The sequence below is a fragment of the Benincasa hispida genome, chromosome 3, assembly GCF_009727055.1.
Source record: "Benincasa hispida cultivar B227 chromosome 3, ASM972705v1, whole genome shotgun sequence".
NCBI classification, from domain to species: domain Eukaryota; kingdom Viridiplantae; phylum Streptophyta; class Magnoliopsida; order Cucurbitales; family Cucurbitaceae; genus Benincasa; species Benincasa hispida.
The window spans coordinates 52,614,717-52,629,535 of record NC_052351.1 but is presented as its reverse complement, the minus strand read 5'-3'; the positions used below and the strand labels follow the sequence as shown (position 1 = coordinate 52,629,535).

Sequence of the window (14,819 nt, the reverse complement as noted above, 5' to 3'; positions counted from 1 at the left end):
ATGTTGTTGTTAATGAACCTACAAATACTAGGTAATTCCAAAATAAAAAACAGGGTCGAGGTATATATACAAGTAATTGTTGATATTTGTCAAGACAACTGTCCTCCTAATTTTGATCATGTAGTTAACATAATCTCTATATTTTATTATATTTGAGATTCTATTTAACCACTTTTTGAATTTATCTCACCTTAATAAAATATCTCAATTTTTCTATCAAATTTATATTTGAAATATCCATATATTATTAAAACTTCTTTTATCCATATATTTTATTCAAATCTCTATATTGTTTTTCATAATCATATACATACATTTTTCATGAATTAACTGTATATTTCTCCCATTTTTAATAAATTAGTTGTATATACTATTTTTTATATTATTTTAACGTTTTGGGAAAAGAAATATCACTTCCTAAAAATTGGTATGGGTTGATTTCACAAGAATCAGTTGGATGTTTGTTCCATACATTGCCATTACTTTTGTTACTTACACAAAGATTTCATCGATTTAAGTTTTTTGTGATTTCTTTAACAAACTAATGTTTTTGCTCTAACTTTACCATTAGGATTTGATTTAAAATAAATCAATCTCTTCCTCATTTTTCTCCCCTAATGATTCCAATTAACTATTTATTTTGATTTGATTTAACCACTTTTCGAAAATAGTTAGAATTAATCAATATTTAATTTATTTATCACCATTTGGATTTTAATTTAGTATATATCTTTAGATTTTATATTATTTTATTCATTTTTTATTATTCTAAATTCAGATTAAATTTTTTATTTTAATTAGAATTTTACGGAATATTTTATACATATAATCATCTTATTATATTATTATATCATTAATTTGTCTTTTTGACAAACAAATAACTATTCACTTTTGCAATTTTGCTGTTTTTGTTATGCCTCTACAACTAATGAGTTAGGATTTTTCATAGGTTTTTGTGGTTGATGAAGTTATAAATACTGTGTAATTGTTTGTGGTTGATGAAGTTATAAATACTGTATAATTGTTGAAGCTTATGAAAATAGAATTATGAATACACAGTAATTGTAAATAAACGAACTCCCTCCCTGATTTTTCTCGCTGAATTGTATTTGAATTTATATTTTATTATCCAATTAGATTTTATCTAATTACTTATCAATTTCTTTTAATCAGAATAAACCAAAACTTACTGTTTTTTCTATCCAATTTATATTTGAATTTATTTTTTATTATCAAATTTGATTATATCCAACTAACTTTTGATTTATTTATATGTTTGTTACAAATTCAATTGTATCTAAATATATTTTTTTATTATTTTATACATTTTGTTATCAAATTAATTTGATTTTTTTTCTTTATATTTTCGATGTTTTCAATTTTTCATATACAAACATGTAAAAATGGCTTGTTGAACTAAAAATGTTTGAAACATGTGGGTGTGTATATATATATTTTTCAGCTCATTATCATTATTATTATTAATATTAGTAATAATATTATTATTAGTATTCTTATTCTTATTCTTATTATTATCATCATCATCATAATTATTATTATTTATTGAAAGAAAATAACAAAAAACTCTAAATCTCATCTTCTTCATCTTCTTCATTTAGCCGGCCCAAAATCTCATTTTCTCTTTTGCAATCTCATATCTTCGATCGTTGGTTCAATAACTCTTTCTTGAATTCCATCATCTTGGCTAGCGTTTAACGACTACCCTCATCAAGTTGCCGACCCTTTTTTCGCTTGCATACATTTTTTTTGCTTTTGACTCTACTTTAAACATCATTTTCAACAATGACGTTCTGGGATTAATAATGTTTAAAGTTGGCTTTCAAGATCTAATGAGCAAAATAGTCACATGGAATGGAGATGATAAGACTCCCTATAACGGGTTTGATGTCAAACGCAATCCTACTTCCAATGGTTACATCGTTATGAAGTTGCAATTCCTTAACATATTCACTTGCCAACAACAAATTTTACTGGTAAAATCAACTTTGCTTTTTCTCAACTTGGAGGAAGTCTATTGTTGTATATATCCAAAAGTTTCTAATGACTCTTATCGACTGCTTGTCATCTTCCTTTGCATAAAGGACCATATTAGGTGATTTTTAATTTTGCTTATGTAATGTTTAAATACTATGTATTTGTAGTTCTAAAATGTCTAGGTAGAGTGTATTTGTGGTATTCGTGTTGTTTTTGAAGCAGTGTATCTCTCTGCATTTTCATTTGTACTTAATTTGGATGTTTTGGGTAATTTTGTCATTTACTAGTTAGTATTTTTTATTATATAAATTTGTTTTGCTATTTTTATAATTTTGAAACTTTTTTGCCATTTTTCTAAACGAATCTTTAAAATTTGCTATTTCTCTTATCGGCCCTAAAACTTTTATAATTGTATCAATTATAATACTAAACTTTTTTACCTAAAATTTAGGTTTTCTATGCTGATTTTATTTTAAAATTGTCCAGACATATAATTATCACACGTCTATAATACTTCTTTTAATGTAGGGGTTAATGTAACTTTTTTGAGAAGTATTACAATAAAATGGGTAGTAGCATAATTGATTAATATAAGCATTTTTTTCATCTTTATTCCTTCCATTTCTATTTACTTATTTAGAAAGAATTACGTGATAATAATTCTGTCTGTTTTGGTAAAGATATTAATTTTAAATGAAACCAAGTGTTAAAATAGTTATGAATACTCATACAAATTTTAACATGAAAAATGATTGTCAAGTATAAATTGACTTCTATCAAAAATATAATATCATATTCTTCAATTTTTAATATCAAATTTGAAAAAATTTCAATTTTTTATTTTGATTTAAGAAAGGATTTTGGTTATATTTTTTATGCTTCCTTTTTTATAACTATATTAAAAAAGGGTAAGAGGTGATTTTTTTTTTTTTCGAATTTTGTCATTATACTTTTTATACTTTTAATTTAAGAAAGAAATTTGAATGCATTTTTTAATACTTTATTTTTTGTATAATTATATTAAAACTACATTAAAAAAAGATATTTGTAATACATAGTAGGATAAGAGAAAAAATCTAAAAATATATTACATTTTTAAAATATTTGCAAATATAAATGAGTTGATTAGTCAATCTTTGATTTTTTTTTTTTTTAATTTTCAATTTCGCCCTCCCTTGTCTTATATTGTTATACACCTTTTTTAGTCTTTTTATTTTCTTTCTCTTCTTCGATTTTTGCTTCTTCCATCCCTTTTTCATTTTTTTCATTTTATTTTCTTTCTCAGTTTTTGCTTCTTCCCCATTTTTTTTATTTTATTCTTTCCTTTATCCGATTTTTTCTTCTTTCCTTTATTTTTTATTTTCTTTCATTTCCTTCTTTTTCCCTTCCTTTTTCTTTCCTTTACTTTTTTATTTTCTTTCATTTCTTTTTTTTTCCTCGCTTTTTTCTTTTTTATTTTATTTTCTTTCTTTGGTTTTTGCTTATTCTTTTTTTTTATTTTTATTTTCTTTCTTCGGTTCTTGCTTATTCTTTTTTTTTTTTTTTTCTTCTCTTTTTTCGATTTTTTGCTTCTTCCCTTTCTTTTTCTTTTTTTGGTTTTTCTTTCATTTGTCCGGTTTTTTGCTTATATTTTTTTTCTATTTAATTTTCTTTTCTTTTTTCAGTTTCTACTTCTTCTCTTTCTCTTATTTTTAAATTTTTTTCTTTCCTTTATTTAAATTTTTTCTTCTTCCACTTTTTTTCACAAGAATTATGAGGCTAAATTCCGTACACAGGACTTAAAAGTACTCAATTCATAAGTGACTTAACACCAACAAGTCAATCATCAAGTTTGATTATTATAACAAATAATAAATATAAATAGCAAATGAAAGTCTATCAGTGATAGCCATTAATATTTTCTATCATTGATAGCTTAATCTTTGATTATATTTTTGTAGTTCATAGCCACTTATAGAAATCTATCATCGATAGCCAACTTAGTGAATTTAATTGATAAAGTTGAATCTCGAACTAAAATGTAAGTGGAATGCCTAGAAGTTATCACTAATAGCATGTTTATTACTGGTAGAAGCTATCATAGAAAAGAAAAGGGACTTATAAATGTTTGGAAAGGACAAGAAATGGGCAAAAAGGTGTTCAGTGGCTATGATTGATAGAAGCTTCTACTGATAGTATGCTACCAGTGATAGAAGATAATACTAATAACATGATATCGATGATAGAAGCTACTCGATAGCACGTTATCGGTATAGAAGCTACCACTGATAGCACGTTGTCGGTGATAGAGAACTATCACTGATAGCATGATATCAGTGAGATCATTGATAGCATCTTATTACTGATGTTATCAGGGAAATAAGCTATCACTGATAACCATAATATGAGTGATGTTAGTGATATCAGTGATAGTCATGATAAAAGATTATTAGTGATAACTACTATGGTAATCAATGTTGGTCTTCTTTCAAAGTTGATCACTATTTATAAATCTATCATTGATAGTCACTGATAGCCTTAAGTAATAATATTTCAATGTCGATTCCAATTGATGAAAGTGAATCAATGAGAGCTAATAATAATTGATAGCAAATTAAAAGTTAATATTTCAAGATTGTATTAATTTTTGTAAAATTGAAAGCTATCGCTGATAGCAACTATCATCGATAGCAATTGATAGAAGCTATCAGCGATAGCAGCTGATAGCAACTATCAGTGGTTATCACTGATAGTTGCTATCAGTGATAGCTTTTAATTTGAGAAAACCGGGAAGAAGCGAACAAAATGGTGACTAGGCATGGGTTTTTTAGTCTTTTACCATTTTTTGATCTATATATACAATTATTTTATCCTTGTACTACATATTCTATTATTTTGGGCTTGAATTCTATTTATGTAACTATCCCAAAAGAAAAATCAAAGTTCAAACTTTTTTTATTTTTTTTATAATTACATTTTTATACATTAATTTAAGAAAATACTATTTTTGTGATTTAGTGGTTCTATATTATTTTATATTTAAGTGAAAATTGGAAAACCATTCAAAATTATGTAAACATATTTCTATATACTTGAAAAAAAAAAAAAAAAAAAAAAAAAAAAAAAAACTACATTATATATTCACGGTAGCTAATTATGAGTTCATTATAGCTAAAGAGAGTCTCCAAATATTGTTAACGGTATAGGTAAAGAGAGTTTTAAAATAATGTTTAATACCGTAGATAATTATGGATTAAAACAATTGTAATCGTCAACTATTATAATGGGAATCTCAAACACATTGTGTTATGATAGCATATTTCACCCAACTCAACTTGGGGCCAAACGTCGAGACTTATTGATTTGATTATCAAACTATGTATGCGTTGAACTTACATATGTCCAAAATATAATAAAAAAAATTCTAGGCATACCGAAATTTTAATTAGTTAACTGATAGAAATTAAAATAGTTCATACACGTATGCGTGAGTTGTCCAATTTTAGAATGAACTATTAAAAAAAAAAATTATAACGTTTTTCAAAATTATTATCTATTTTCAATACTCTCTTTAACTTTTAAATTTTTATATTAGTGTTTCAAACTCTTAAGAAGAAATCCATTTGGAGAAGGAATTAGAAGTAATTAAAAAAAGTTTTAATTTTATATTTTCTTAAATTATTATTGATTTTTATCGAAGCAAATACAACTCAATTGACACATAATATGTATTAACGATCAAGATGAATGTAGTTCAATAATCCTCTATTTTGTTAAAAAATAATTGGTCATGTTTTTTCATTATACGTTTGACTTTGTTTAAATTTTTGTGTTGATTTTTCAACTCCTAAAAAAAATTAGGAGTTATTAAAAAAAGTTTAAATTATAACATTTTCTTAAATTGTTATTTATTTTTAATTATGCCTTTTACTTCAAGTTTTTGTATTGGTGCCTTTAACATTTTTTTAAATAAAAAATTTTAGAAGCAATTAGAATGAATTCTTCCAAAAAAAAAAAAAGGTTTTAATTCATAATATTTTCCTTAATTATTATCCATATTCAATTATTTCTTTGACTTTGTGTTCTATATTGGTGTTTATAAACTCTAACAACTCACAATGAGATTTTAAAATTAAAGAGAATAACGTATAAACTTTTTTTTTTTTTTTTTCCTTCTTGAAAAGGAGAATAACGTATAAACTTAAACTATATGATATATATTTAAACCCCTCTATCATATTCATGTATAGAGTGATGCTTATAATAAGGACAAATTATTGAACGGTTAAACGATTGATTTTTCTTAACTACGCATTTTTATAGATGTTGTTCATCACTTTATCTATCGTAAAAGTCAAGTTTTTTTTTCTTGTTAATCAGGTTTCTTGTAGTTATATTCGATTTCAGTAGAAAAAAAATACCTTCTCTTCATATTTTTCAGAGTGAAATATTGTCATGCTCATTTTTCTGAAATATTGTCATGCTCATTTTTTTGTTTATGGTTCATTGATACCTTTTTAATAGCTTGAGAATGTTTTTTTAAACCTCTCATTAGGAAGAATTGAAAACAAATAATAAAACATGTAAATATGTCAAAACTTTAGAACTAAAAACAAAAGGTCAACTTTATCTTTAATTTAATATTATATAATTTTTTTCTAACGTCACTTTTTTACAAAAAAGGAAAAAGTGATTGATTTGTTTGGACTTGTCTTATTTATATTCATGAAATTTCTCCATTTGCCTCGAGTCATCATCAATGCACTGGCCTTATGTTTCAAGCATAATTTAATAATAATAATAATAATAATAATAATAATAATATTATTATTATTATTATTATTATTATTATTATTATTATTATTATTATTATTATTATTATTATTATTATTATTATTATTATTACTATTGTTTTTAAAATTATAAATTTAATTTCTACTATATCTATTTCGTCTTCAAACTTTTTTTTTGAATGGATTTTAATTTTATATCTAAACAAACTTTGAAATTTTATTTTCGAGTTTAACCCATCAATGAAAACAATACAAAACTTTTAAAAATTAATTGTCTTTTAGATTTAAATTAATGTTTTTTTTTATATCGCAAACTAAAATCTTCAATTTTATTTTTAAAAGTATGGAGTTGTTATGTGGTGACTCTCCTTTTAAGTCGAGAATGAGGCAAAGATTCTAAACGATGGATAATATACTCTTCAACCCTGTCCGAAACTCCATCCCGACCCTATTTTGTATCCCTACCTGTTTGAATCTTATTAATTTATCATAATAACTTTTATTATGTTATTGTTGTTATTGTAGTAATTAATACTATTGTTAGTGTTGTAGTTATTATTAAAAAAAAAGTTCAAATCTTATCTCTAACTAATATCTACTTCATGTTAAATAAAAAGATTTTTTTAAAAAAAAATTACATTTCACTCTAGCTAATATCTTCTACTTATTGTTAAATAAGGGGAAAAAGTTTTATTAAAAAAATCATATTTTATCTCGAACTAATAATCTACTACGTACTTCACCTTAAATAAAGGAGAAAAATCACATTTTATCTCTAACTAATATCTATCTAAATTATTTTTGTATAGTCAAATTAAAATTTTAAATTTGAATTTTCTCTATAAATAGTTAGTTAAAACTTTAATTTTCATTAGGTATCTCCCTTTTTATTTTTATTTTTATTTTGTTAACATGTTCTCCTTAATTTTCTCGTGAAATTTTTTTGTATCTTATTTTTTAAAAATTTCTTTAAGCATTATTGGCACATATTTTTTTTTTTGGTTTTTTTCCTTATTCTTTAACAAGTTTTTTTTTAGCTTCAATCCTAGGCATCGCCACAATTTTTCTACTAACTAGGTATTGCACCTTCATTTTTTTTACTTGTTTAAGGCATGTTATCTTTTTTAATTTTTTTTCTTATTATTTAATATAAATTTGGTTTTTTTAAATCCTTAAGGATTGAGACTGAGCTTGAATAGTTATTTTTAAAAAAAAAAAATAAAAGAATATACTCTTTTAAAGAAGTTAAATAATAGTTATAAATATATTAGAAATAGTTTTTTATTTCAAATAAATGTGATTAGCTTTTATTTTAAAATTTTCTTATTATAAATATAAATACTGGTAGTTTGTTTGATCCCTTAATATTAAAGATTTAAAATAAGAGATCAAAATTTAATTCGAAAATTAAAAAAAAAGTTTTAAAAAAGCATATTACTTCCTATCTTTTTGGAGTAATATAAAAGTTTAAAATATATATATATATATATCTATAATATAAATATTTTTTAGTTTCTTTGAGAAAAACAATTATGATTGTGGGATTTTAAGGCTTTGAAATTTGAGTAACTTTGCATTTTTTTTTTTTTTTTACTACTTACAACAAGATAAAAAGCTTCTAAAGAAAACATATGTCCTTCTAATTTTAGTTTTTTCTTCTTTTTTCTAAAATTTACTTATCCTGCCTCTATAACATAATAATCTAGAATTAATAAATATAATCAATAATTTTTTTAAGAAAAGAATTATGATTATCAGATTTGAATAATTTTGAAATTCTTTTCTACTTAAAACAAGATAAAAAGCTTTCACTATTTCTTTTTCTAAAGAAAACATGTGTCCTACTTTTAATATTGTCTTATTTTTTCTAAAGTTTTCTTATTATGCCTCTATAATATAATAATCTAACATATCAAGTATTTTCAATAAATTATTGTACAATTGTGTTGTAAGTATGAACAATCAATATTTGAAATATATTCACCTTTATACTTATTAAAAAATAATTTTAGTATATGATAAAATAAAACGTTTTTATATGATATTAACCGACCTTGCTCTTTGAAATAATACCTAAGTATACTTGTTTCTATTTTTCTTTATTTAAAATACTAATTACATTATATTAAATAAATAACTCATTCCACATACTCACATATCCACACTAACATGAATAATTAATAGCATTTTCTTAGTCATAATCACTATTTAAACAACTAACAAAAGAATTAAAGGTGTGTTTGGTGCGTGATAAAAGTAGAGAGTTGAGTTGAGTTGAGTTAATAATTATTATCTGGAGAGTTAAATTATCTGGGGAGTTAAATTGTCCGCGTTTGTTGCAGAATTGAGTTGAGTTGGTAATTACTGTCTGTGTTTGTTGTGCAAAGTTGAGTTGAGTTGAGTTTGGAAGTCTGTGTTTGAGTGTAGCGTTGAGTTGAGTTGAGTTGGGGGATCTGATGCAGTTTTTTGTGATGAGATTAGTTTTATTTTTTTCTGTTTGTTTTTTATTTCATTGTTTTATTTTTTTAGTTTTATGCTTTGCTATTATTGATTAATTTTCAAATATACACGTATTTTCTCAAATCATTTATGACATAAATTGAACAATCTCAATTTTTTTTTCTCAATTTGTAGAACATAATAGATTGTTTTTCATATATTCTTTTCAAAAACTGTAATAATTCTAATTCTCTTCCATCTATAAAACATACCAACAAAATACATTTCATATTGTTGTTCAATTAATTGGTATATTGTATATTGTATGTATATATATGGAATGTATGTATATATATTGAAGGTAATTGTCCCAATTACTAATGAATTGGTATATTGTATGTATATATATTGAATCTTGCTAACTTAACATTATTATTTCACATATCATATAGTTTAACTTTATATAATCTGGATAGTATATTTGGAATTGAAATTGTACATAGGATAATTACTTTTCATTTGATTATGATGGTGAGAATGTGATGTAGTACAATAACATTTTTCAGAAGATCACAAAAATAATATGAACCGACCGAACATGTGGCCGTTTCCAAAAAAAATCATAAAATATATGTTCTTTCGATAATTATAATATTTGTGTCATAATACAAACACTAGAAGAAATTCGGGCTTTAATGTCGATTTTAAACCGACATTAAAGATAGTGTTATTAAAGGCCTTTAATGTCGGTTTTCAACGATATTAAAGGCCTTCAATAACACCAATATTGCAGTCAACCAACATTAAAGACCTTCAATGTCGGTTGCAGCTAACATTGAAAGTCTCAACATTGAAGGTCTTGCAACCGACATTAAAGCTTTTTTTTTTTTTTTAATTCTTAACGCGACCATTGAAGCCCAAATCTATTCGTTTTTTTTAAATTTTGTTGGTCAAATAAGTTAAACGACATTATATGTCTCGTGTTGGGTTAGGAAATGTCCGTCATTGTTTTATATTAAAAAGTATAAAAAAAATTGCATGGCGAGTCCATCAATATTTATCTTCCACCTATGAATTTATCCATAAACAAGAATCAATATTTCCAATCCATTATATATACTCATCAATATTTGTCTTCCACTATGAATTTATCCACCAAAATTTGCAAAACAATACCAGAACCAGACTTTCATAGAATACAGCTTACACCAAAGTCATCATTTCTCTCATTCACAAATATCAATTAGTACTAATTCTATGAATAAACAAGAATCACAATGCCAGAATCACAATACCATGAATACAGCTTTCAATAATAAATATATCATGCCTTCTACCTATGAATTTATCCACAAACAAGAATCACAATACAGAATCAGACTTTCATAGAATACTTACACAAACCATCATTTCTCTCATTCAACAAATATCAATTAGTACTAATTCCATGAATAAACAAGAATCACAATACCATGAATACAGCTTCCAATAATAAACAGATCATGTCTTCCACCTATGAATTTATCCACAAACAAGAATCATAATACCAGAACCAAAATTTTCATAGAATACTTACATCAAAAGCCATCATTTCTCTCATTCACAAATATCATATTAGTACTAATTCCATTCACAAATATCATGGTTAGATAAATTTACATTCATTCTAAGCTAGCATTTACATTCTATTGAGACAAAAAACAAGAATTACATCCTTATACAATCGGCCAACAAAATTTGCCCATTGGTCCGAATTACGTCGATCTCTCCTTGCGTATATGCATCTTTTGTATTGAACAACAAAAAGGAAAAAAAAGAAGATAAATTCTACATAAGTTTACGTCCATTTATTAAATTAAAGCTAGCACTATATAAAAAATAAATGAGTTACGTACGAGGCTAGTAATGGGAGTAGTAGGATTATGCACTATTTCGTGTATATACTTTTGCACATAGTACCAGCATCCTACAGAATCTAATTGACGAGGGCACTGCATATAAAGAAGTTGAAAACAATTGTTAAATTGTTATAAAGAAGTCGAATGAACATAAATTGTTAAAAAATGAATACAAATTTACCTTTACAGGTTTCTATTTTGGAGAAGACCAATAGTGTTGGAGATCATGCTTGGTTTGCCATGTTTTCAATCCACTAAATAATTTAAAAACACTAGCTAAATATAAATACTTCAAAACTACAATTTAAAAGTACCATAAAAGCCCATGAATCATAATATTAATTTTTGATATAAATTTCCAACGAATCATAATATTAAAAGTACCATAAATGCCCATGAATCAGTGATATGGAACTGTCATCAAAACTATAATTTAATTACTCTAAAAACAAGTCATGCTCATAAAATCAGGTAAAACTGCAAAGGTTTATTTTCAAGGAAAGTAGTCACTCCCAGTCAAGGGTGAGAATTATTTAGGGAGTAAGCTTCCCCACTCCCAGTCACCATTTTTCTATCTCTGTTTTTCCTGATATTCCCCAATCTTTGATAGTCACTTCATTGTCGAAGAATACAATGTAGAGGGAAGAACGATCGATGGCGTTTGAAAAAATACCTAATCAAAGAATACAATGTTATCGAAGAATACAATGTACAGATTTTTATGATTTAGATTTTTGACCTAAATCATACCATAAAAAAATTGGTGTTTCTAATTTATCCATTGAGAGTATCAAAATATCAAAATACCTAAATTGCGTGAACGATCGATGGCGTGAAGAACGATCCACGGACGGCGAGGGAAGAAAGCTGATAACGATCAACGGACAGTGAGGGAAAAGTTTAGGGATTGGGTGAGGTAAGGTTTAGTGATGGCGCGACAGAGAAGGGTTTGGGCGTAAAGAAGAGAAGGGGTGCGTGATTTAGGGATATATTATTTAATAAAATAAGAAAAAAACCGACATTAAAGCCCATCTTCAATGTCGGTTTAAAACTGACATTAAAGATCCATTTTTTTTAAACCGACATTATACATCCGATTTCACTTTTTCCAACCGACATTAAAGCCCGAATTTCTTATAGTGAAACACAAAAATTACATCTCTTGACGTATGCAAAATTTATCATTCTTTTCGACATGACAGTCCATTGTCCATTTGCTGTTATCCAAAAGAACTATAAACAAAATACAGGGATACTGGTTCAAATATCAGTGGTTAGTTTACATGTTTCTTTCTAGTAGACAGAGGCAGTACCTCGTCCGTGCCTGTTCTGGTACTGCAAGGAAGTAATCTGTCTTCTGAATGTTTGTGACAAGAAGGTCAATAAAGGTGACCTAATCATCCTCATCCAGGCCATCAATGTTGTATATGGCATTTACTACTTCCTTCCGACGCCTGAACTCCAGCTCATACTTCTTCTTCTGCCACGATGCAAGTCTACCCATGTGTGTGTTCTGCATTTCAACAGTCGATCTCATGATATCGATCATTTCAGCTTGGAATTATGGCCTCTTCCTCTTATTGCCTCGAGATGACTGGGCAGGTACACTCGCTCTACCTATAGATTACTCTACTGGCTCATCATCTATTCCATCTTGATTTAGCAGTGATTCTATTTAGCGAACCTCAGGTGTGTGAATGCATCTTCAAACTCTCTGAATGCATTCGTCGCCATCACGTATGGGTCCTCACTTGATTGTCCTATTGCTCTGTCTTTCCCAAATACGGTGGAGAGGTCATCGTGATGGGGGAATGGCTTGTTCCTCATCCCTGTATTGGGATGCTCTGCATTGATACACATACACATTATTAATACTCATATTATAACACGTACCCGTACATTTTTTTTCTAGAATCTTACCCGAACCCAAAGATCAAAAACTCCCTCTTGACCTGGACACATTTGAACTCCTCGTTCCAGCTGAACCCCAACTGACTTAACATCTCTGATATTGTGTTGTATTATTTCTTCAGACTCTTCACCTTGCACTCAATGGTGTGCAGATTCAATGCACACCCGGGCAATTTCTCATGCAGAATTCGCTCCAAGTGTTGTAGGTATCCTGGTCGAAACGTCCCATTGTGGACCTCCAATCGGACTCCACCAAATACAATAGGGCTTCCACCAACTTAGCATCCTCTATCTTCGATCATACGTGTTTAGACCTCTTGCCATTACATGCCATTATGCTGCATACATACATTTGTTGAATGAAAAGATACTATAAATTAAACACATGCACAAACGAAGAATAAACTGCTAAAATCATATGCTCCAATTTAACTTGTTCACACAGAGTCTTGGTACAAAACATTTTCACAACATACTTGAAATGTTCCATAATTAAATTCCATTTAGTAGTAAAAGAAAAGTAAGCAAAGAACATCGAATAATCAGACTCTCTGCCATTGAGTAAATATTTTGACCGCCAAATCATCCGTAAACTTAGTCCATTCCTCCAATGATTCAACAAATTCAATATGATCCCCATCAAGACTAACTGATGCAGAATTCTTCTCATCGGGCATGTCAAGCATTGCACCAATTCCCATCTCCCTTGTGATCAAGTTGTGAATAAGGAAATATACAGTTATTGTTCGACATTGGACTTGTATTGGGTTGAATGATTTTCTCCTAAGAATAACCCACTTCCCCTTTAAGAACCCAAACGCTCGCTCGATAACATTCCTTGTTGAAGAATGTTTCATGTTGAAAAATTCTCTTGCAGTTGTCGATGCGTTTCCTGCTCCACACCAATCAGAGAGATGGTATCGTTCCCCTCTGTACGGTGCCAAGAATTCTTCAGCGTTAGGGTATCCAGCATCACATAGGTAATAGTATCCTATAAATGTTTCGAAATGTCATGCACATGTGTTGCGGCATGTACACCTATTAAAATAAGGTATATGGTTAGTATAATACCCTTTGAAACCCTCAATCCATATGATCGTGAAACTGCATCCCTAAGAACCCTTGAATCGACTGCAAACACTTCCTACCCTGGCAAAACGAAGACAAACTCCCCATTTTGATCACTTACTGCAAGAACGTTTGTGGCAATATTTCCTTTTCTCGTCCTATATCGAGGTCGATCGACGACATTAACATTCACTTTAATGTATGTGTCGTCTAACGCACTTGGAAAATCCTGTTTCTCTCAAGTGATCAGAATGAATTTTAAAAAATCTATCGTAACATGCATATTTATGATGTATTCATACAAAAAAACTGAGTACTTTTTGTACCTAAAACCACTTCCATCTTCCATCGGTGCATCTATTTGTGATCGGTTCTGGTCTTTTTTCAACAAAACAATGTAAAGTTGTAAGACTGCCCTAAGAACTACGTTGAAATATCTCGAAACTATCTTACCAGAACTCGAAAAGCTTCGGCGTACCACTCGATTCTTGACATCGTGTGCAAGAATGTGTAGGAATATCACAACCATCTCTTCGACGTCCACACATCTTGTTGGTTCCAAACAACCAGTCGACCGTAGCATATTACATAGAATCGTAAAGATATGTCTATTCATTCAGGTGCTTTCACAACATGCCAAGTCACTCTCGTAAATGAGGTGGAAGAAGGTCAACTGCCTAATGCAGTGCCTAGCATATGTCAGTTGTCTCTCTATCCTTCGGCAGTTGTTCAATAA

The 14,819-nt window shown here is 27.7% G+C and overlaps 1 protein-coding gene across 1 annotated transcript; it reads right to left on the bottom strand.

The window, feature by feature from the left end:
* Positions 1-13,557: 13,557 nt before the first annotated feature.
* LOC120073613 lies at positions 13,558-14,578 on the bottom strand. The gene is made up of 4 exons (XM_039026423.1): positions 14,537-14,578; positions 14,205-14,312; positions 14,087-14,159; positions 13,558-14,006 (listed from the first exon to the last, which is right to left on the bottom strand). The coding sequence occupies exons 1-4, from the start codon at positions 14,576-14,578 to the stop codon at positions 13,558-13,560; spliced, it is 672 nt and encodes a 223-aa protein (XP_038882351.1).
* Positions 14,579-14,819: the final 241 nt, after the last annotated feature.

Excerpts from the sequence above, each read along its gene's own strand:
- LOC120073613 (XM_039026423.1), bottom strand. The coding sequence starts at position 14,578 with ATGTCAAGAATCGAGTGGTACGCCGAAGCTTTTCGAGTTCTG. Across the intron at positions 14,313-14,536 it reads CCGAAGCTTTTCGAGTTCTG|GATTTTCCAAGTGCGTTAGA; the intron begins GTAAGATAGTTT and ends TGAGAGAAACAG. Across the intron at positions 14,007-14,086 it reads TGGATTGAGGGTTTCAAAGG|GATACTATTACCTATGTGAT; the intron begins GTATTATACTAA and ends AAACATTTATAG.